Consider the following 23247-nt stretch of genomic DNA (forward strand, 5'->3'; position numbering starts at 1 on the left):
ACGAACTGTGATGGACAAAGCCTTTCATCTCCTGCAGGAACCTCGGCTCTTACCCTTGTTCTCCCTCTGCCCTCCACCCTCCATCTACCCTCATAGCCCTCAGACTGTCTTCACATCCCAAGGATCCCCTCCTCTACCCTGCCCCAGATTCTCCTCTGGGAGCCCCTTCTTGGCTCTCCATCTCAGAGGGCCCAAGCCTGTTTCTCAGTACTTTCCTCCCCCAGAATTCTCTCCACTGCATCTACTTGGCTTTTGTGTCTGCATTTACACCTATGCCGGCATCCTGGGGGCACGTGCCATCTCCCTCTTCGGGCAGAGAGAGTTGCTGTGTCTTCCCTGCCCTTGCTAACCACTCCCCGCTCTTCCACTATCCCCCTGGCCTCCAGCTGCTGGTGCACGGGGCAAGTCTCTGCATTTATGGTGCCACTGAGGACAATGAGAGAGTGATGGATGACGAGGGGTGCTCCCTTAGGGAAAAACCAGCCCTGGTTCTCCATCTTATTTCTGAAAAAGAGTTTGCTGGATGCTTTTCAATTAAAAGCAGATGACTAATTCAGCTCTGACCTTGTTCTGTCTTCGAATAACAGATACATTAGTTTACATGAAAAGAAATATTTTCATTTGTATTTCCATGTCACCTGTGATTTTCCCTGCCTTGCACCCTCAGCCCTGCCAGTTGGCAAGAAGATGGTCAGCAAAGCTGCTGCTAAGAGGAGTATAAAGAGGGCTTGGTCCAAGCAGGAAGGCAGTGGTCTACTCCATCGGCAACATGCTGCGCTTCCTGGTGTTCGCAACCCTGGTCCTTTATGGTAAGTGGATCATGTGGCCTGAGGTCTATAGGGAGGGGGACTTGGGCAGGAGAGTCAGCAAATTTTCCCTAAGTCCAGGCCAGCACCCTGTCCCAGGGCAGGTGGGACGCTCTGCCTGCAGAGCGTCCTTTACTCTCCTGGAGGCAAAGATAGAAAAGGTCAGGGCCACTGGCTATTCGGCCCCTCTCGGTGGCAGGTCCCTGGGCCACAAAGCAGAGAGAAGCCCCATCTGGTAGTGGGGTGGGTCCCTGGGCTTCCCCACCACCCCCATTGACAGGAGGACTTCCTCAGCAGGTGCCTGGCTGGGGTGTGCACTGCAGGCCCTGAACTCTGGAGAATCTTGCCAAAGCATTAGGGGGCTGGTGGGGGTCAAAGAGTGGGGGGTGTCTCTTCAGGCCAAAAGGTGATCTTGAGCAAAGAGGAGACCACAAGGAGCCTCTGGGGCCTAGCCTGGTGGTTTTAGAGAGGTCCTTCATAGCATGCTGGAGTTCTGGGAACACCTGGGGGAAACAGAAGGCACCCAGGCACCCCTGTTGTCAAAAGGGCTCAGAGAACTCACAGCTGGGCCCCTCATTCGTTAGAGAGGAACTGTGAATTTGCAGACAAGGCTAACATTCCTCAAAGCACAATCGCCACCCCCCACCCCTACCCCTGGCTGACCCCATGCTTAGTCATCACTCACTTTTCTTCTGCCCCACAAAGGACACAGCACCCAGGACTTTCCGGAAACCAACGCCCGCGTAGTCGGAGGGACTGAGGCCGGGAGGAATTCCTGGCCCTCTCAGGTGGGTGTTCCTTCCCAGCCCCAGACTTCCACCCAAATAAGAGCTCAGTGCATGACATAAGGTATCATGTGTGTTTGTGCATGTCCCTATCAACAAGCAGCTCTCCAAATGTCTAGGTTCTCGATTTTAAAGATGGATGGGATCAGGCTTAGGTGGTTTTCTAAATGCAAAAGGCTTGGAGGAGGGGATTTATACACCAACCACAGTCCCTCTTCAAGCCACACACCCAAACACGAGATACATTTATATTCCCAGCGACAGCACTTGTGCCATGCAAGAAAGACTGGGTGCCAGACACGCACCTTGGACTCCATATACCTTGAAACTCACACACACACCACTCCACACTGTGTGTGTCACAATGCTTGCACGCATGCATGCGCACGCGCGCACACACACACGTACAGCATGCTGCTTAGTTGGCTAGAGTTTCCACTTTCCTAACAGGGCAGCTGGGCCCTGATTTAAGTGATCTAAATATGTAAACCTGGCAAATTAACTGGTGAAGATCCACACTTTGAGAGGATATCACTGCAATCAGAGTTTTAGCTTATAAAAGTCTGAGCCCCAGTTTTCAGGAGTAGAGCTATTACATAATATGAGGTGCTAGAGGAAGACACATGAACTGATAAAGCAAACATCCTATTGGTATCTTTTTTTTTTTGAGATGGAGTTTCGCTCTCATTGCCCAGGCTAGAGGGCAATGGCATGATCTCGGCTCACTGCAACCTCTGCCTTCTGGGTTCAAGCAATTCTCCTGCATCAGCCTCCTGAGTAGCTGGGATTACAGGCGCCTGTCACCATGCCCAGCTAATTTTTGTATTTTTAGTAGTGACGGGGTTTCACCATGTTGGCCAGGCTGGTCTCAAACTCCTGACCTCAGGTGATCCGCCCACCTCAGCCTCCCAAAGTGCTGGGATTACAGGCGTGAGCCACCGCGCCTGGCCTCCCACTGGTATTTCTAAGTAGTCCCTGAAGTGGGGAGACAGGAGATGTCTTGAAAACACTGAAGGTACAGCTCTGGAGACCTAAGCCTGTTGGGCTTAGGTGATGGAGCAAATCTTTGCCTATAGTTCCTCTTTTTTGGGGGAGGAGAGGGGGCGATGGAGTCTCGCTCTGTCACCAGGCTGCAGTGCAGTGACGCTATCTCAGCTCACTGTAACCTCCACCTCCTGGGTTCAAGCGATTCTCCTGCCTCAGCCTCCTGAGTAGCTGGGACTACAGGTGCACGCCACCACGCCCAACTAATTTTTGCATTTTTAGTAGAGATGGGGTTTCACCATGTTGGCCAGGATGGTCTTGATCTCCTGACCTCGTGATCCACCCGCCTCGGCCTCCCAAAGTGCTGGGATCACAGGCGTGAGCCATGGTACCTGGCCTATAGTTCCTCTTTAAGGGAGAACAGAGGTAGAAGGAGTTGCAATGGGTTCTAGGTCCATTGCAACAACCTAGAGAGATAATGCCAAATACACTGTGTGCCTTTACTCCTCATCCATGTACACAGCAAACATCCCAAACGATGGAGCATCCCTTCCTGCTGACCCCAGAAGCATCCACACACCCCTTATCAATGCCACACTCCAGGTGGCCACTACCAACCAATCAGTAGCAATTGGCAGGTCAGATGAAACCTATTTGCTATCCCTAGCCCAGAAAGAGAATGTTTTGAAGGACAGCAGGACTTTAAGGAGGTGACATGTAGTTTGAGGCAAAGTCTTTTATATTTAATTATTTTTGATGTTGTAGAGGTGAGGTCTCACTATGTTGCCCAGGCTGGTCTCCAGCTCCTAGGCTCAACTGATCCTCCTGCCTCAGTCTTCCAAAGTGCTGGGATTACTGGCATGAGCCACTGCAACCGACCTGGGGCAAAACCATTTGAGAAACACCAACCTATCCCTTCTTTCTTTCCTCCCCATCTAGATTTCCCTCCAGTACCGGTCTGGAGGTTCCTGGTATCACACCTGTGGAGGGACCCTCATCAGACAGAACTGGGTGATGACAGCTGCTCACTGCGTGGATTAGTAAGAAAAACAAAGACGAGCTTTCCTGGGCCCCTGGAAGGGGAAGGGGCTGACCCTTCTGAAGGATGATATAACTTTGCCCTCCCTGGACAGCACTTCAGGGACTGGGCAGTGGCCCCTTTCCTGTTCAGGGCCTGCAGGGAAGTAGTTTGGTAAAAGTACAAACTTTGGAGTCAGGGAGACTCAAATTCAAATCTTGCTCCACCAAATTCTAGCTAGGTAGCCTTGGGCAACTATGCCCCCATTCTCCTATCTCTAAAATGGGCTAAGAACATTTACTTTGTAGAAATGTTGTGAGGATTGAGTAAATATGTAAGTGCCTAGTCAACATCTGACTGATGACTATTTTTTGTTATTTGTCTTTGGCAATGGTTTTCACATTTGAGCATGTGTCAGAATCACCTGGAAGGCACAGATTGCTGGGCCCCACCCAGCAGAGTTTCTAATTTGGTAGGTCCAGGGTGAGGACTGATAATTTGCATTTCTAACAAGTTTCCAGGTGATGCTCACGCTGCGGCCCAGGAACCACGCTTTAAGAATGACTAGCCTAGAAGTCTATGCTTCCTTCAAAATCTTGGTGGCTGAGGCCATTATTTCATTTATGCGCACTACACCTCTCCCAGGTTACAAGATATTCAGCCTATGATGTTAAACCGAGAAAATGAAAGTGATGGTAGTTTTTTTCACTTCCACAAGTTAGTCAATTAGGGAATGAAAGAGCTTGTTACTTTCTCATTTTGGAGAGTCTTACATCCCTCCTCTGCCTAGACCAGATAAGATGGGCTCCTGTCCTAACATAAACAAAACCTGGGCGAGGTAGCTCACACCTGTAGTCCCAGCTACTAGGGAAGCTGCGGTGGGAGGATCACTTGAGCCTGGGAGTTTGAAGCCAGCCTGGGCAACACAGCAAAACCCCATCTCTAAAACAAAACAAAAAAAATTTCTTAAATAATAATAATAAAAAAAATGGTTTTTCAACTTTTCTCTAAGTGGGGTAAAGAGAAGGTTTGAGTCCCCTGGATGACTCAGGGCCTCCTTCTCTCACGCCAGCCAGATGACTTTCCGCGTGGTGGCTGGAGACCATAACCTGAGCCAGAATGATGGCACTGAGCAGTACGTGAGTGTGCAGAAGATCGTGGTGCATCCATACTGGAACAGCGATAACGTGGCTGCCGGGTAGGAGCAAGTCCAAGCTGGCCCTGGGCTGGGCGGTGAGGCCTGACTAGCCAACAACTGGCTGCCTTCACCTGCTCTTTCAGAGGGCTAGAGGGATTGCATGGCCTGAAACCTGGTCCATGGCCTGGCCTGGCCTTTAGTTAAGGAGCCCAGCTGAGCCTGAGAGAGGGCACCATGTCCTAGAGGGAACAATGAGCTGGCTCATTTGTCCAGGAGGACTTTGAGAATTTAGGTTCTGGGCCCAATACTTTGGGAAGCCAAGGCAGGTGGATCACCTGAGGTCAGGAGTTTGAGACCAGCCTGACCAATATGGTGAAACCCTGTCTCTACTGAAAATACGAAAAAAAAAAAAATTAGCCAGGCGTGGTGGCACGTGCCTGTAATCGCTTGATTACAGGAGAATCACTTGAACCCAGGAGGAAGAGGGTACAGTGAGCTGAGATCGCGCCACTGCACTCCAGCCTGGGTGACAGAGTGAAACTCTGTCTCATAAGAAAAAGAGAACTGAGGTTCTGGAGGGCTTAAGAATCTTTGAAGACCTTTAGGATTTTTTGGATCCAGGCTGGTTTGCACAGTGGATTACCTAAAGCCCCTTCTCTGCAGATTTTAATGTTCTGTTTCTATGGGGGGGGGGTTATCATTATTTACTATTCACATTATAGAATAGACTCCATCAGCAAAAGTAAATTTCCTAAAGTGAATCTTACACGGGAGAATTGCAAGTTAAGTTGTAAACTTCTGGAAAATAATTAAAATGGTGGTCAATTCTATAGCATGTGGAGGTGGGAGTGGGTTCAAGGAATTGGGATATTCTACTGAGCTTGTAGAGCCACTTAGCCTTTTACATTTTTCTTGTTTGAGAACTCTGCCACCAAGATCACCCCACTCTGCTCCTTTCAGATTCCCCCATTCTCCACTTCCCTGGGTTGCAAAGGTCAGAGCTAGGCTGCAATACCAATGTCCCACCAGCAGATGCTGCTCTTAAACATAGAATGTTTACACGTTAAATTGTAATTGCTCTGGTTTGAGGCTTAGCAAGTGAGCCCCATCCTTCTTCAAAGTTGTCGCTTTCCAATTCCACGGGGATACAAATGCTTAGAGAGGGCCAGTGTATATGCTGACCTCAGGGAAGAGCTGATCCCATGAGTGAGCAGTCTCCTTTTCTCCTGCAGCTATGACATCGCCCTGCTGCGCCTGGCCCAGAGCGTTACCCTCAATAGCTATGTCCAGCTGGGTGTTCTGCCCCAGGAGGGGGCCATCCTGGCTAACAACAGTCCCTGCTACATCACAGGCTGGGGCCAGACCAAGAGTAAGTTGCCTACATTGGCACAATCCACCGCGGGGATCTTGATTAGGTACCTGAGCTTCTAAGGCACCTTTTTCTGTAGTCCTAGGTGCTTATGGCCAGAGACCAGGAGCTAAAGGAACCATAGATACAATAACTGATGCATTATATCAAGCTAAGAATGGGCTGTGAAGTAGTTGACAGATTCATGGACTCTTAGAACAAAAAAAGACTTTATCAGAGAATTTTTTTTACCAGCCCCTCATTTTTAAAATTTATTTATTTATTTAGAGACAGGGTTTCGCTCTGTCACCCAGGCTGCAACCTCCACTTCCTGGGCTCAAGTGATCCTCCCACCTCAGCCTCCTGAGTAGCTGGGACTATAGGCATGTACCACCACACTCGGCTAATTTTTAAATTTTTTTGTAGAGATGGGATCTCACTATATTGCCTAGGCTGGCCTCGAACTCCTGAGCTTAAGAAATCCTCCCACCTCGGCATCCCAAAGTGCTGGGATTACAGGTATGTGCCACTGCACCCAGCCAGCCCTTCATTTTATACATGAGGAAATCAAGGTCCAAAGAAATTAAGGATCCTTAGCTAAGCATGGTGGCATGAGTCTGCAGTCCCAGGTACTCAGGAGGCTGAGGAAGGAGGATCGCTTAAGTCTGACCAACATGGAGAAACCCCATCTCTACTAAAAATACAAAATTAGCTGGGCATGGTGGTGCATGCCTGTAATCCCAGCTACTAGGCAGGCTGAGGCAGGAGAATCTCTTGAACCTGGGAGGCAGAGGTTGTGGTGAGCCGAGATTGCTCCATTGCACTCCAGCCTGGGCAACAAGAGTGCAACTCCATCTCAAAAAAAAAAAAAAAGAAATGGAAACAAGCATGCACAATCCCAGTTCTGCTCCATGGAGCTTGCAGGAGGAAACAGAACAGACAGATAAATCACCCACAAATAAGGCCATTCCATGGCGCAACTAAGTTATCCACGAGTGAAAAGAAGCAGGAGTGGGGTTGGTGGCTTGGAGCCTAGGTACAGTAAGCAAGGCTGCCTCCCTGAGGGAAGGGTCCTGTGCGGCCATATAAAGAGAGAAGACAGAGGATCCACCACATCAGGGAGAGAGGAGTTTGCCCTGAGTTCAGCTTTCCCGAGAATTTGGGAAGGTGTGGCAGGGGTGGAAGGTTTTTCCGCTGGACCACATCTGGAGCTGACTGCCAATGCTGTGTGTCTTGTTCAGCCAATGGGCAGCTGGCCCAGACCCTGCAGCAGGCTTACCTGCCCTCTGTGGACTACGCCATCTGCTCCAGCTCCTCCTACTGGGGCTCCACTGTGAAGAACACCATGGTGTGTGCTGGTGGAGATGGAGTTCGCTCCGGATGCCAGGTGAACACTTGCAGGGGGTCCCACCCCAGGTCCCGCCACTCTTTGCCTATCCCTCCACCCCTCTTCCTCGCCTCCCTATTCCACACTTACTCTTAGTCCTGCACAGACTCAATTTTCTACTCTGGCGTCTAAGTGAGAATGGTCCTGTGCGGGTAACACTACACATGCAGAAACTCGTAAGTTGAAAGGAACCTTAAAATTGATCTTGCTCGATGCCCTCACTTCAAAGTTCGTACGTGGCCCAACATTTGTATGTTGTTGTTGGTATATGTGTGTGTTCTTAGAATTTGTTACCTAGATTTTTTTTTGAGATGGAGTTTTGCTCTTGTTGCCCAGACTGGAGTGCAATGGGACGATAGCTCACTGCAACCTCTGCCTCCAGTCTCAAGCAATTCTCCTGCCTCAGCCTCCCAAGTAGTTGGGATTACAGGCATGTGCCACCACGCCTGCCTAATTTTTTGTATTTTTAGTAGAGACAGGGTTTCTCCATGTTGGTCAGGCTGATCTCGAACTCCCCACCTCAGGTGATCCACCCGCCCTGGCCTCCCAAAGTGCTGGGATTACAGGCGTGAGCCACCATGCCCAGCCAAATTTGTTACCTAGATTTTTTAATGGCAGCGATGGAGCTGAGCTTGGAGAGGTGGTTGTGATGGTGTATAAGCAGTACCCTGCCCCCTCTTACCTATCAGTCCAACTTCTCCTGCAGTTCCTCTACCACCATCCTTTACCCCAGTGATATTTCTGGCAGTATGTACAGGTGAGTTTGATAGGGGAAAGTGCACAAAATAATTTTATAATAGCTTATATATGACAAATATAACCTTCCTCTATTTTGACAAGATCAATCAGCCATAAACTATCTTACAGATTTCTCTTTTTAAGCTTTTTAAATTATTATTATTTTAATATAGAGATGGGGTCTTGCTTTGTGGCCCAGGCTGGTCTCAGACTCCAGGGCTCAAGTGATCCTCCCACCTCGGCCTCCCAAAGTGCTGGGAATACAGGTGTGAGCCACCATGCCCCACCCCAGATTTCTTTTTTTTCTTTTTTTTTTTTTTTTTTTTTTGAGACGGAGTCTTGCTCTGTCACCCAGGCTGGAGTGCAGTGGCGCGATCTCGGCTCACTGCAAGCTCCGCCTCCCGGGTTCACGCCATTCTCCTGCCTCAGCCTCTCCGAGTAGCTGGGACTACAGGCGCCCGCCACCACACCCGGCTAATTTTTTTGTATTTTTAGTAGAGACGGGGTTTCACCGTGGTCTCGATCTCCTGACCTCGTGATCCGCCCGCCTCGGCCTCCCAAAGTGCTGGGATTACAAGCGTGAGCCACCGCGCCCGGCCTCCCCCCAGATTTCTTAATGCAGTTTAACAACTGTTCATTAGATATCTACTATATGCCAGGCATTGTGCTAAGTGCTAAGGATACAAAGATGGATCAAACAGTGTCAAGTAAAGAAACTAGAGGCGCAGACATACAATAGAACATTGTAATACAATGTGGTTAAGTGTTAATAATCAGGATGTGCACAGATGATATGGAAGCCCAAGGGTAGGTACTTACCTCTACCTACTGGGGCCAGAAAAGAGCTGCCTTCCCCAAGAAAGTAGAATCTGTAGTGGGTCCTGAGGGGTAAATAGGAATAGGCCAGGCAAAAAGGAGAAAACACATTCAGAGGGAGGGAACGGCATGAATAAAGGCAGGGGGCCAAGAAACAACCTAGAGTACATAGAGAATTATGGGGCATTCCCTGAGGCTAGAGTAGAGCAGAGGCTAGAGGTCCACAATCCAAATCTAGCTCCCTGCTTGTTTTTATATGGCCCATGAGCTTAGAACAGTTATTACATTTATATATATATATATGTGTATGTGTGTGTGTGTATATATTCAGCTCACTGAAACCTCTGCCTCCCGGGTTCAAGCAATTCTTCTGCCTCAGCCTCCCGAGTAGCTGGGATTACAGGCACGCACCACCACATCCGCTAATTTTTGTATTTTTAGTAGAGACAGGATTTCACCATGTTGGCAAGGCTGGTCTCAAACTGGCTGGTCTCGGACTCCTGACCTCGTGATCCACCTGCCTCTGCCTCCCAAAGTGCTGGGATTACAGGCGTGAGCCACCGTGCCTGGCCATATATATATATTTATATATTTATTTATGAAGAGGAGTTTAAAACATATGGAAGATAGAAGTAGAAATTCCAAAATTCAAATAACAGAAATCCTGGAGAAATAAAAACAAAGAATGAAGAGGTAGAAATATTTGAAGAAACATGGGAGATATAGTTTTTTTTTTTTTTTTTTTGAGACAGGGTTTCATCTTTGCCAGATGATTCACTGTACCCTGACTCCTAGGCTCAAGTGATTTCCCGCCTCAGCCTCCCTAGTAGCTGGGACTACAGGCACACACCACCACACCCAGCTAATTTTTTGTATTTTTTGTAGAGACAGGGTTTCACCGTGTTGCCCAGGCTGGGATTATTACATTTATTAATGGTAAGGAAAAAAATCAGAATAATAATATGTCATGACACATGAAAAATATATAAAATGTCAGTGCCCATAAATAACATTTCATTGGAACACAGTCACAGTGTCACAGTTGCTCATTTACAAACTGTTTATGGCTGCTTTTTTTTTTTTTTTTTTTGAGACGGAGTCTTGCTCTGTCCCCCAGGCTAGAGTGCAGTGGCGTGATCTCGGCTCACTGCAAGCCCCGCCTCCCGGGTTCATGCCATTCTCCTGCCTCAGCCTCCGGAGTAGCTGGGACTACAGGAGCCCGCCAACACGCCCGGCTAATTTTTTTGTATTTTTAGTAGAGACGGGGTTTCACCGTGTTAGCCAGGATGGTCTCGATCTCCTGACCTCGTGATCCGCCCGCCTCGGCCTCCCAAAGTGCTGGGATTACAGGCTTGAGCCACCGCGCCCGGCCTTTTTTTTTTTTTTTTAAGAGACAAGGTCTTACTCTATCACTCAGGCTGGAGTGCAGTGGTACCATCTTGGCTCACTGCAGCCTCAACTTCCTGGACTCAAATGATCCTCCCACCTCAGCCTCCCAAGTAGCTAGGATCACAGGCACATGCCATCACACCCAGCTAATTTTGTTTTGTTTTTGGTAGTGACAAGGTGGTCTTGAACTCCTGGCCTCAAGCAATCCTCCTGCCTTGGCCTCCTAGAGTGCTGGGATTATAGGCGTGAGGCACCATGCCCAGCCTATGGCTGCTTTTGTACTACAACACAAAGTAGTTGCAACCAAGACTGTATGGCCTGCAAAGCCTGAAATATGTACTGTTTGGCCCTTAACAGAAGAGATTTGCTGACCCCTGGGCTAGAATAGAAGCTACTACCATACTAGGAAATGTCAGGAGGTAAGACTAGAGAGGCAAGCAAGAGCTGTACAACTCAGGGCTTCAAATGCCAGGCTTGGGGACATGAACCTTATCTCTTGGGCATTGGGAAGCCATCAAAGACTTCTAAACAGGAGACTAGCACAACCAGATTCACCTTTTAGAAGTGTTCTTTAGGCATGTTTCTGAAGAAGGCAAGAGAGGCAGGGAGATTGCCTAGAGGGCTATTGCAATGATCTAAGCAAGAAATTTGAGGGCCTGAATTAAGGCAGTGGTGATAGGAACCGGAGGAGAGAAGGAGGAGGATCTGGAACAACAGCCAAGCATCTGGTTTAAGTGATTTGGGGGAGGGCGTTGTTGCCCTGAGACAAGATTTACAGAGTTTGAGAGAGAAGATGAGTTTGGTTCTGGACAAGCTTTGCCTGAGATCCCAGTGGGACATTCAGGTAGAGCGACCGGTAAGAAATTTGGTGTTTTTTTGTGTTTTGTTTGAGACGGAGTCTCCCTCTCTCACCCAGGCTGGAGTGCAGTAGCGCGATCTCAGATCACCACCCCCCTCTGTCTCACGGGCTCAAGTGATTCTACTACCTCAGGTTCCTGAGTAGCTGGGATTACAGGCATGTGCCACAACACCCGGCTAATTTTTGTATTTTTAGTAGAGATGGGGTTTCCCCATGTTGGCCAGGCTAAGTCTCAAACTCCTGACCTCAGCCTCCCAAAGTGCTGGGATTACAGGCATGAGCCACCACGCCTGGCCAAGAAATTAGATAGAAAGAGTGGGGCCTGGGAGAAGACCTGAGCTAGAGATACCCACTGAGAACAAATCAGATCCCATCCCAGGGAAAAACTGTTCAATGAAAAAAGAGCAGTGGGTTGGGAAAGAACTGTCAGAACATAAATACTTGAGTGTTTCAGGGATAGGTGGAGGACAAAGAAACCACTAGGATCTAAGAAAGGAGAAGTAGATGTAAGATAAAAACCTGGCAATAAGGGTATTATGAAATCTCAGGAAGTACTTACAGATATCACATAATATACAAGTCACCCAGAAGCCGCAGTAGATAAGAGCTGAAAGTGGCCACTTTGGCAATTGAAACCTTGGCAAGAGCAGTTTCAGTGGAGTGGTGAGGGCAGAAGCTTGCCCGAAGGGTAAGGAATAAAGAGGCATTAAGAAATATAACCCGCTTCGGCCAGGCGCGGTGGCTCACGCTTGTAATCCCAGCACTTTGGGAGGCCGAGGCGGGCGGATCACGAGGTCAGGAGATCGAGACCACGGTGAAACCTCGTCTCTACCAAAAATACAAAAAATTAGCCGGGCGTGGTGGCGGGCGCCTGTAGTCCCAGCTACTCGGAGAGGCTGAGGCAGGAGAATGGCGTGAACCCGGGAGGCGGAGGTTGCAGTGAGCCGAGATCGCGCCACTGCACTCCAGCCTGGGCAAAAAAAAAAAAAAAAAAAAAAGAAATATAACCCGCTGGGTGTAGTGGCTCACGCCTGTAATCCCAAGATTTCGGCAGATTGAGGCAGGAGGATCACTTGAGCCCAGGAGTTAGAGACCAGCCTGGGAAATGTAGGGAGACTTCATCTCTACGAAAATTTTAAAAATTAGCTGGATGTGGTGGCGTGCACCTGTAACCCCAGCTACTTGGAAGGCTGAGGTGGGAAGATCACTTGAGCCGAGGAGTTCGAGGCTGCAGTGAGCTATGATTGCACCACTGCACTCCAGCCTGGACAACAGAGTGAGACCTTGTCTCAAAAGAAGACAAAAAAAAAAAAAGGAACAACAAAAAAAGTCTGGTAGCTTTAAGGACAGCAAGTCATGGAGGGAGTGGATCTTCTAAGAGAAGAAAATTAGCCGGGCGCGGTGGCTCACGCCTGTAATATCAGTGCTTTGGGAGGCCATGGCGGGCAGATCACAAGGTCAGGAGTTCAAGACCAGCCTGGCCAGCACGGTGAAACCCCGTCTCTACTAAAAATACAAAAAAGTAGCCAGGCATGGTGGCATGTGCCTGTAATCCTAGCCACTCAGGAGGCTGAGGCAGGAGAATTGCTCAAACCTAGGAGGCAGAGGTTGCAGTGAGCCGAGATAGCACCACTGCACTCTAGCCCGGGTGACAGAGTGAGACTCCGTCTCAAAAAAGAAAGGAGAAAAGAAAATTGAGTGCGTAAATAGGCAGAGAGGAAAGAATCCTGTAGAGTCAGAGAGAGGTAATAATAATAATGGATGGCACAAGATCCCACAGGAGAAGAAAGAGATGGAACTAAGAGCACAGGTGGAGCTGGCTCTGAACAGGAAGAGGGATACCAGATGCACATAGACATAGAAAAGCTTGCAGGATTTGGTAGCCAAACGTTGGCAGGTGTTCTACATTATTGCTTCTAGTTACTCATGAACTAGGAGTCAACTTGACTGCTGAAAATGAAGGGGAAAGGGTTGTATGGGTCTGGAATAGTTAGTGTGAATGGGAGGATAGTTCTCCAAGATGTTGCTGACTGGCTGTTTGGAGACCAGACTACCACCACATGAATACATGATTCACTCTGTTTTACTCAAAGACGGTTTCCTGCATGATTGGGGTAAAAGGACAGGATTGCAGATCAACTGCAAGGTCCAAACTAGATGGAGGAGAGAGAGAAGCTGGCAGGCTGGCTGAAACTATAAAATGAAAGGATTAGGCCAGGCGCGGTGGCTCATGCCTGTCATCCCAGCACTTTGAGAGGCCAAGGCAGGCAGATCACGAGGTCAGGATATTGAGACCATCCTAGCTAACACGGTGAAACCCCGTCTCTACTAAAAATACAAAATATTAGCCGGGCGTGGTGGCGGGCACCTGTAGTCCCAGCTATCGGGAGACTGAGGAAGGAGAATGGTGTGAACCGGGGAGGTGGAGCTTGCAGTGAGCTGAGATCGTGCCACTGGACTCCAGCCTGGGCAATAGAGCAAGACTCTGTCTAAAAGAAAAAAAAAGGATTAAAAAGTTTTTTGTGGCCGGGCGCAGTGGCTCACGCTTGTAATCCCAGCACTTTGGGAGGCCGAGGCGGGCGGATCACGAGGTCAAGAGATCGAGACCACAGTGAAAGCCCATCTCTACTAAAAATACAAAAAATTAGCCGGGTGTGGTGGCGGGCGCCTGTAGTCCCAGCTACTCGGAGAGGCTGAGGCAGGAGAATGGCGTGAACCCGGGAAGCGGAGCTTGCAGTGAGCAGAGATGGCGCCACTGCACTCCAGCCTGGGCGACAGAGCGAGACTCCGTCTCAAAAAAAAAAAAAAAAAAAAAAGTTTTTTGTGTGTGTAAGTACAAAGAACCATGGAAATAAAGTAGCCAATTCATCCTAGTTTGCCCTAGACTTTCCTGGTATTAACATTTAAAAGTCCTGTATCCCAGGGACTCTACATGGGAATAAGGGGAAAATAGGCTAATGCATAATGCGACCTCTTCTAGGCCCTCATCAGCCAGCTTCACCTATAACCTCCTAAGGTTTAACCTTTCTGAGTGAATACACGTGCCTGTGCTCTCCCATAAGCCCTGACCTCTAAAAAACGAGTACTTTTCTTCTGGCTGCCACTCCAAATTGACAATTCTCGGAGGCAATTGTGTCCCCAGGTCCCTCCCCACTGGAGTTTCTCAAATAGTGTGTCTTCTGGGCTTTCACAGTTCTGGGTCTCAACCCTTCTCCTCAGAGTGGACTCACTTAGAACCTCCCATTTCAATCAGCCCATCCCCACTGATTTCTTTTCCATCTCTTCTTTCTGCTCTAAAATCCTCAGCCACACCCTCCCTCTCTCCAGAGGCTTGGTCTCTTTTTGGGTCAATTAGCACAAGACAATAGTATTATATACAATTCATTTATCTATCATTCTTCTAGCCCCTGAAATACTCTCAAATCCCTAATAGAATTTAGGTGGAAGAGATTGTTTTGAGTACAATAATCTAAAGAAAACATTCTTTCCTAAATAGCAGTTAGGGTGGAGTACAGGTAGCTCCACTTTAAAATAATTACCCTTGGCTCATGCCTATAATCCCAGCACTTTGGGAGGCTGAGGTGGGAGGATCACTTAAACTCAGGAGTTAGAGATTAGCCTCAGCAACATAGGGAGACCCTGTCTCTGCAAAAACTTAAAAAATTAGCCAGGCGAGGTGGCGCACACTGTGGTCCCAGCTACTTGGGATACTGAAGTGGGAGGATTGCTTGAGCCCAGGAGATTGAAATTGCGGTGAGCTATGATCATACCACTGCACTCCAGCCTGGGCAGAGGCTCTGTCTTAAAACAAAACAAAACAAAACAAAACAAAACAAAACAAAAAAACAGTAGGGCTCAGTGGCTCATGTCTGTAATCCCAGCACTTTGGGAGGCCACAGTGGGTGGATCACCAGAGGTCAGGAGTTCAAGACCAGCCTGACCAACATAGCGAAACCCCATCTCTACTAAAAATACAAAATTATCCAGGCGTGGTGGTGCATGCCTGTAATCCCAGCTACTTGGGAGGCTGAGGCAGGAGAATTGCTTGAACCTGGGAGGCGGAAGTAGCAGTGAGCTGAGATCATGCCATTACACTCCAGCCTGGGCAACAAGAGTGAAACTCAGTCTCAAAAACAAACAAAAAAAATTAACGGGGAGTGGGGCTGCATGTCTGTAGTCCCAGCTACTCCGGCGGCTGAGGCAGGAGAATCACCTGAACCCGGGAGGTGGTGGTTGCAGTGAGCCGAAATGGCACTACTGCACTCCAGCCTGGGCGACAGAGCGAGACTCCGTCTCAAAACAAACACACACACAGAATTATCCGAATGTGAAATTTTGGTCTCTTTCCCTAGTTTTTTTTAAGTTTTACTTCTGTTTGTTTGTTTTTGAGACAGAGTCTTGCTCTGTCGCCCAGGCTGGAGTACAGTGGCATGATCTCAGCTCACTGCAACCTCCTCCTCCTGGGTTCTTGTGCCTCAGCCTCCTCAGTAGCTGGGATGACAGGCATGAGCCACCATACCTGGCTAATTTTTTTTGTATTTTTATATTTTTTGTATTTCGCTATGTTGGCCAGGCTGGTCTCAAACTCCAGGCCTCATGTGATTCACCCACCTCGGCTTCCCAAAGTGCTGGGATTACAGGTGTAAGCCACCACACCTAGCCCCAAGTTTTACTTTTTATTGAAGCTTAAATTGGCAAATAAGATTTGGGCTCAATAATAGAAAAGAATAGCTACTCTAGTTCTCCCACTCCATGGGAGGCCGCTTTCAACTCTTCAGCTGATTCTTCTGGGGTCTACCTCTATATCTTTAAAATTATATACTTACACTGCTATTTTTCAGTTCAGACATTATGGCAGATGTGATTCTATTTTTTATATACACATACCTGCCCTCCAAGCATGACATTTTCTGATCACCATCTCAACCTCTCAAAATATTTTGGTTAGATCAACATTCGGTATTTACTATGATTATATAAAATGCTATTTACAACAAAATCATGTAATATATTCTAGGTTTACTTTTCATTTGCTGCATAACTTTTTTTTTTTTTTTTAAGAGACAGGATCTTACCCTGTCACCCAGGCTGGAGTGCAGTAGCACAATCACAGCTCACTGCACAGCCTTGAATTTCTGGGCTCAAGAAATCCTCCCACCTCAGTCTCCTGAGTAGCCAGGACTACAGGCACATGCTACCACACTCAGCTGATGTTTTAAAATTTTTTAATAGAGATGGGGGTCTCGGTTTGTACCCCAGGCTGGTCTCAAACTCCTGGCTTTAGCTTGAGCAGTCCTCCTGCCTCAGCCTCCCAAAGTGCTGGGATTACAGTCATAAACCACCAAGGTCAGCCCTTGATGCACAACTTTTTCAATTTCTGTTAATAATTGTCTTTTTCATTTGCTTAATATAGTCAATTTTTCATTAATTCAACCCCACACACTCCACTAATTTGTTAAGTAACCTATATCATCTTCTCTTGACCTAGTGGTCTATGTGGATCTATTTGCATTCGTTGTGAGGGACACTTAATGGTGGGTTTTCCTGGAAACTCTAGACCTTTGATCCAGAAAATGTTGTTTATTTGTTGATTTCCTCCCACTCTATTTTTACTTTTCTCTTTCTAGAATTTCTATTATTCACATGTTTACCTCCTAAGCTGGTCCTCTTGTTTTCTCTATATCTTGTTTGTTCTACCTTATGTTCCAACTCTTCCAGTTGCTCATTTCTATATCTATCAAATTGGTAATTTCCAAAGGCTCTTTTTGCTGTCTGAATGTTGTTTAGTAGTATGCCATTCTTGTATCATGGATGCATATTAGTCATGTTTTTTGTTTGTTTGTTTGTTTTGAGACAGAGTCTCGCTCTGTCGCCCAGGCTGAAGTGCAGTAGTGCAATCTTGGCTCACTACAACCTCTGGCTCCTGGGATCAAGCAATTCTCCTGCCTCAGCCTCCTGAGTAGCTGGGATTACAGGCATGTACCACCACGCCCAGCTAATTTTTGTATTTTTAGTAGAGTTTTAGGGGTTTCACTGTGTTGGTCTAGTCTTGAACTCCTGACCTCAGGTGATCCACCCACCTCAGCCTCCCAAACTGCTGGGATTACAGGTGTGAGCCACCACGCCCAGCCTATTAGTTATGGTTTTATTGCTTGTTTTCTTCTCCCTGCATAGTCTTGGTTGCCTTCATTTTTTATTTAGCTCCTTGTTTCTTTGTTTCAATCTTTATTTTTATATGAGGCATTCTTCTTTTTTTTTTCTTTTTTTTTTTTTTTGAGACAGAGTCTCACTCTGTCGCCCAGGCTGGAGTCCAGTGGCGCGATCTCGGCTCACTGCAAGCTCCGCCTCCCGGGTTCACGCCATTCTCCTGCCTCAGCCTCCCGAGTAGCTGGGACTACAGGCACCTGCAACCAGCCCGGCTAATTTTTTTGTATTTTTAGTAGAGACGGGGTTTCACCATGTTAGCCAGGATGGTCTCGATCTCCTGACCTCGTGATCCACCCGCCTCAGCCTCCCAAAGTGCTGGGATTACAGGCACGAGCCACCGCGCCTGGTTAGAGACATTCTTTAGATGTTTAGTGATCCCTAACCATCTGCTTTTATTTCAGAGTGGGGGTGGTATTTTTACCCAGAGTGGGTGGGCTGATTGGTAGCTCTGAGCCTTAGATGGGGTTCATCAATAGTGGATTCCCTGTCAGGTGATCTAGCTAGGCCATTTTAGTGGAGGACCTCCAATGTCAGTATCTTTAGGTCTTTCCTCTTGGATTGTTCAGTTTTTCCAGAGAAGTATCTTCCCATTTTATGTGTGGCATTATGGACCTGGCATTCTGGAAGCTGAGTAAGAAGGGAGGCAAGATCATATTCCATAAACCCAGGTTCCCAATTGAGCACGTAACCTAATACATCACTTTCCGCTTCATTCCAGTTTAGTTTAGCATGTTTTGACTGCCAAGTCTAAATACTTGGTCTAATTATACCCATTGGTCTAAATGCTGGGGATAAGGAAATTACTAGAATGCCCTATTTTTGCCACCCCAGGTTCAATTTAAGCCGATAAAAGTGAATGAACTTTAGATATTTAAAGTTCTATGCTAGCATTGTGGAGAGGAAAGATCTTGGTAAGAGTTTTTGTCTCAGGAAGCTCATAGACATGTGTGAGGAGGTACAAACAAATTATGAAACCAAACTACAAGGCAGAACATGAAATAAGTGCAGCAAAAGAGAAGAAGTATTGTGGTTGTTTAGAAAGGAAGAAGAGATTCATTTTGATTGTGGGGACATGAAGGAAGTGGAGATTTGCATTGGAGCTTTAAAACTATACCGAATTTCACAACCAGAGACAGGGGGCGGGAGGAGTGCAAGCAAAAGACCGAAGATCTGGAGTTTAGGATCCTGTTTCTCCTCCCTGCAGGGTGACTCTGGGGGCCCCCTCCATTGCTTGGTGAATGGCAAGTATTCTGTCCACGGAGTGACCAGCTTTGTGTCCAGCCAGGGCTGTAATGTCTCCAGGAAGCCTACAGTCTTCACCCGGGTCTCTGCTTACATCTCCTGGATAAATAACGTGAGTCCTCTCAAATGATGGGTTGAAATGGGGTCACCTGGAGACCCACGCACTGGCTGGGTTGGGGAACAAACGTTGGATGGACTGGGCAAGCTGTCATCTTCCTTACCACATCCATGTGTTTACCCCCTTCCCTTCCTTCCATAGTGTACTTTCCCTCAGTAATGCTGCCATCCTGAATTCCCTCCCCTCCACATACCCACAGAGCAGACTTCGCTGTATTGTTTATTGCTTAGGGTAAGAAGTGGCAACATCAGATCTGAATCAGGGACATATCAGTGCCTTCCTAAGTCAAAGCCCAGGGAAAAACAGGTTCAGAAAGGCCTCCGTACTCCTAGGCAAGGGAAGGAGGCACCAACTTCCTCTCCCACAAGGTCTTTCTAAGGACATCATGATAATTTGCTCTAACTTTTTTTTTTTTTTGAGACAGAGTCTTACTCTGTCACCCAGGCTGGAGTGCAGTGGCTTGATCTCGGCTCACTACAGCCTCTGCCTCCTGGGTTCAAGTGATTCTCCTGCCTCAGCCTCCCAAGTAGTTGGGATTATAGGCATGCACCACCACACCTGGTTAATTTTTTTTTTTGTATTTTTAGTAGAGATTGGGTTTCACCATGTTGGTCAGGGTGGTCTTGAACTCCTGACCTCAAGTGATCCACCTGCCACCCAAAGTGCTGGGATTACAGGCATGAGTCACAGCGCCCGGCCTGCTCTAATTTTTGATAGGTTTTACCACCATAAGTAATGCTTGAGAGTTAGGTGAGGCTCTGCCTACACTGACCTGGTGGAAAGACCACACAACACATTTCACTGTGCCCTCTACCCTTCAAACACATTCTGGAGCCTTGTGTATTAATCTTGGCTCACGGCCATTTCAAGGTCTGTCTTTGCCACTGTATTCTGGGTATGCACCTATAACACTGAGCTGTCCTATCACAGTTGAGGCTGACTTCCTGCCTCCCTGTCCCCTACACCCTGTCAACTTCCCATAAACCCAGTACAAAACCATACTTAACTGGGAGCCCTGAGGAAACAAGAAAGGAGGTAGGCAGGAGTTACTGACTGTGGACATAACTGTCTTTCCTTCAGGTCATTGCCTCCAACTGAACATTTTCCTGAGTCCAACAACCTTCCCAAAATGGTTCTTAGATCTGCAACAGGACTTGCCATCAAAAAGTAAAACACATTCTAAAAGACTATTGAGCCATTGATAGAAAAGCAAATAAAACTAGATATACATTATCATACTGTGTCTATTTGTAATTAAGCCCTCCAGAGCAGGGGTCCCTATGCCTGAAGATCTGTCACCCCTAGATAGGACCATCTAGTTGTAGGAAAACAAGCTCAGGTCTCCCACTGATTCTACATTATGGTGAGTTGTATAATTAGTTCACTATATATTACAATGTAATAATAATAGAAATATAGTACACAATAAATGTAATGCCCTTGAATCATCTCGAAACCATCCCCCACCCTGGTTCGTGGAAAATTGTCTTCCACGAAACGGGTCCCTGATGCCAAAAAGGTTGGGGACCACTGATTTAGAAGAAATGCAGTTATAGGATCCAAGTTGGATTTCACCACATCTGCAGGCTGGGTCTTCCCTTTGCTGCTACCTCTACCAGTCCATAACACAAACCCAGTGGGAGTAGCTTTATGTTATCAATTTGGGGTTACTTTAGGATCTACCTATCCACTAATTTGTCCATCTGCCCTATTCCTGTGGATATTTGCTATATTTGAAGGCACAGAGCGCTTTAAAAAGTTGCCAAGTGGGCCGGGCGCAGTGGCTCACGCCTGTAATCCCAGCACTTTGGGAGGCTGAGGCAGGTGGATCACCTGAGGGCAGGAGTTCGTGACCAGCCTGGCCAACATAGCGAAACCCCGTCTCTACTAAAAAAAATACAAAAATTAGCTGGGTGTGGTGGTGGGCGCCTATAATTCCAGCTACTCGGGAGGCTGAGGCAGGAGAATCACTTGAACCCGGGAGGCGGAGGTTGCAGTGAGCCAAGATTGCAACATTGCACTCCAGCCTGGGCAACAAGAGCGAAGGACCATCTCAAAAAAAAAAAAAAAGTTTCCGAGTGGGCTGGGTACGGTGGCTCATGCCTGTAATCCCAGCACTTTGGGAGGCCGGGGTGGGTGGATCACGAGGTCAGGAATTCGAGACCAGCCTGGCCAAGATGGTGAATCCCCATCTCTACTAAAAATACAAAAATTAGCTGGGCGCAGTAGCAGGCACCTGTAATCCCAGCTACTCAAGAGGCTGAGGCAGGAAAACTCCTTGAACCCAGGAGGTGGAGGTTGCAGTGAGCTGAGATCATGCCACTGCACTCTAGTCTGGACAACAAAGCAAGACTCCGTCTCAAAACAAACAAACAAAAAAGTTCCTGAGTGACTGAATGTGCCCTGTGTTTCCCAGGTATACTGTGGGTTCATCCTTCTTTTGTTTCCCCCTTTAGTGCCTAAAACAAGCGCCCAATCCAAGTTTCTGGGTGATGGCAACTACTAGGATACACCAGAGAGAAGTGTAAGATTAGGAGGCAGGGCAGATACCAGCAGACTAAGAAAGTGACAAATTAGAAAGGAGACTGGAGAAAATTGCTTGGGCCTAGGAGGTGGAGGCCGCAGTGAGCCAAGATTGCGCCACTGCATTCCAGCCTGGGCAACGAAGTGAGATTCTGTCTCAAAAAAAAAAAAAAAAAAAAAAAAATGGAGACTGGAGAGCTAAGAATAGAAAAAAGGAGAGAAGAGAAGATACTAAACAAAGAAAGGAAAGGGTTGAGGGGAAGAGGCAGAACAGAAAGGAAGAGGCGACAACAACACAGGGCCTCAAGCTAAGTGTGAATCAGCACTTCAAGGCTGGAACTAAAATAGGCAACCGGATCCAGGGTTCTATAAACCACAGAGAACTGGGAAACAGATAATTCTGCTGTATCCTGGCCAGGGCTCAGTCTGTTAGAGTGGCCTATGAGAAAGCAAAGGGGGAACTGAAAGGGTAAGGCTAAAAAGGATGAGAAGCAGCTTTTCATGTCAATCACTGAAGACCAGACAAGAGGGACTAGGGTATTAAACATTACAGGAGGAGAAACTGGCTGAGACAGACCCTAGAATTGGCAGGCTCAGCAGAGGCCTCTAGAACACTCCATGTGCTATAAGAGGCTGAGTCTGTTCCCATCCCAGTTCCACCACTGAGGAGCTGGGTGGCTGTGGGCAAGTCATCAGCCCATGCTGTGACTCACTTTCCCTATCTAATTAACTTCTAAGGGTTGTTTCTTCTCTAACACTACATGATTTGGTGACCATCAATTTCAGTTTGCGAGATATTGGCACTAAACAGAGTTTCTTAGGAGACAGTGGCTGCGTTGCATTGCTGAGGATGCCATGTAGTCCTGGCAGGGACACAGGTATTGGCCTCCTTCTGCCAGTGACACACCTGTTAGCATTGCCATCCACTCTCAGTGTTCCTGCAGTACTGCTATTCTCCATGCTTCTCCCCACTTCTCCCCATCCAATATCAAGTCCTTCTATTTTCATCACCCTACCTCTTCCACGGCATCACCAAAGCTAACATCCAGAATAAACCCTAATCACCTGGCAGGGCACGGTGGTTCATACCTGTAATCCCAGCACTTTGCGAGGCTGAGGAGGGTGGATTGCCTGAGCTCAAGAGTTCCAGATCAGCCTGGGGAGCCAGGAGTGGTGGCATGCATGCACCTTAGTCCCAGCTACTCGGGAGGCTGAGATGAGAGCATCACTTGGGCCTGGGAGGTAGAGGCTGCAGTGAGCCCTGATGGCAATGCTGCACTCCAGCCTGGCAACAAAGCAAGACCCTGTCTCCAAACAAACAAACAAAACCTAATCACCTATTGCCAGAAAATTTTGTATCCATCTCTACAAATGAATTAAGCACATTACATTATAAGCACCTGATTACCCACCTATCTCCACCTCCAGACTTTAAACATCTTTATTCATGTACTTATTTATTAATATTTATTCTTTATTTATTGAGAAAGGGTCTCACGCTTTGTCCAGGCTGGAATGCAGTGGCACCATCAGGGCTCACTGCAGCCTCTACCTCTCTTGGCTCGGGTGATCCTCCCACCCCAGCCTCCCTGATAGCTGGGACTACAGGTGTGTGCCACCATGCCCAATTAATTTTTGTATTTTTAGCAGAGACAAGGTCTTGCTATGTTGGGATTACAGGTGTGAGCCGTGGTGCCTGGTCAGACTTTATTAAGCATCTTAAGGTCAGGGATTGCATTTTATTCATATTTGGTTTCAGAACACCCAGCAATGCCTGGTACACAGTTGACCTTGAGTGCAGTAATGATTGTTCTGGAGAAAGAAGAGGAACACAATAGCATACGAGGGCCTCTAATTTTGTGTCAGGCCCCTATCTTCCCCCTCCACTC

At 47.5% G+C, this 23247-nt stretch overlaps 1 protein-coding gene across 1 annotated transcript; it reads left to right on the top strand.

Annotated features, from left to right (window-relative positions):
• Positions 1-759: 759 nt before the first annotated feature.
• On the top strand, positions 760-20068 carry CELA1 (chymotrypsin like elastase 1). The gene is made up of 8 exons (XM_032144025.1): positions 760-809; positions 1512-1594; positions 3515-3615; positions 4666-4791; positions 5964-6100; positions 7321-7466; positions 18680-18829; positions 19916-20068. The coding sequence occupies exons 1-8, from the start codon at positions 770-772 to the stop codon at positions 19931-19933; spliced, it is 801 nt and encodes a 266-aa protein (XP_031999916.1). The 5' UTR covers positions 760-769; the 3' UTR covers positions 19934-20068.
• Positions 20069-23247: the final 3179 nt, after the last annotated feature.

Source organism: Hylobates moloch, unplaced genomic scaffold (genome assembly GCF_009828535.3).
Source record: "Hylobates moloch isolate HMO894 unplaced genomic scaffold, HMol_V3 SCAFFOLD_22, whole genome shotgun sequence".
NCBI lineage: Eukaryota > Metazoa > Chordata > Mammalia > Primates > Hylobatidae > Hylobates > Hylobates moloch.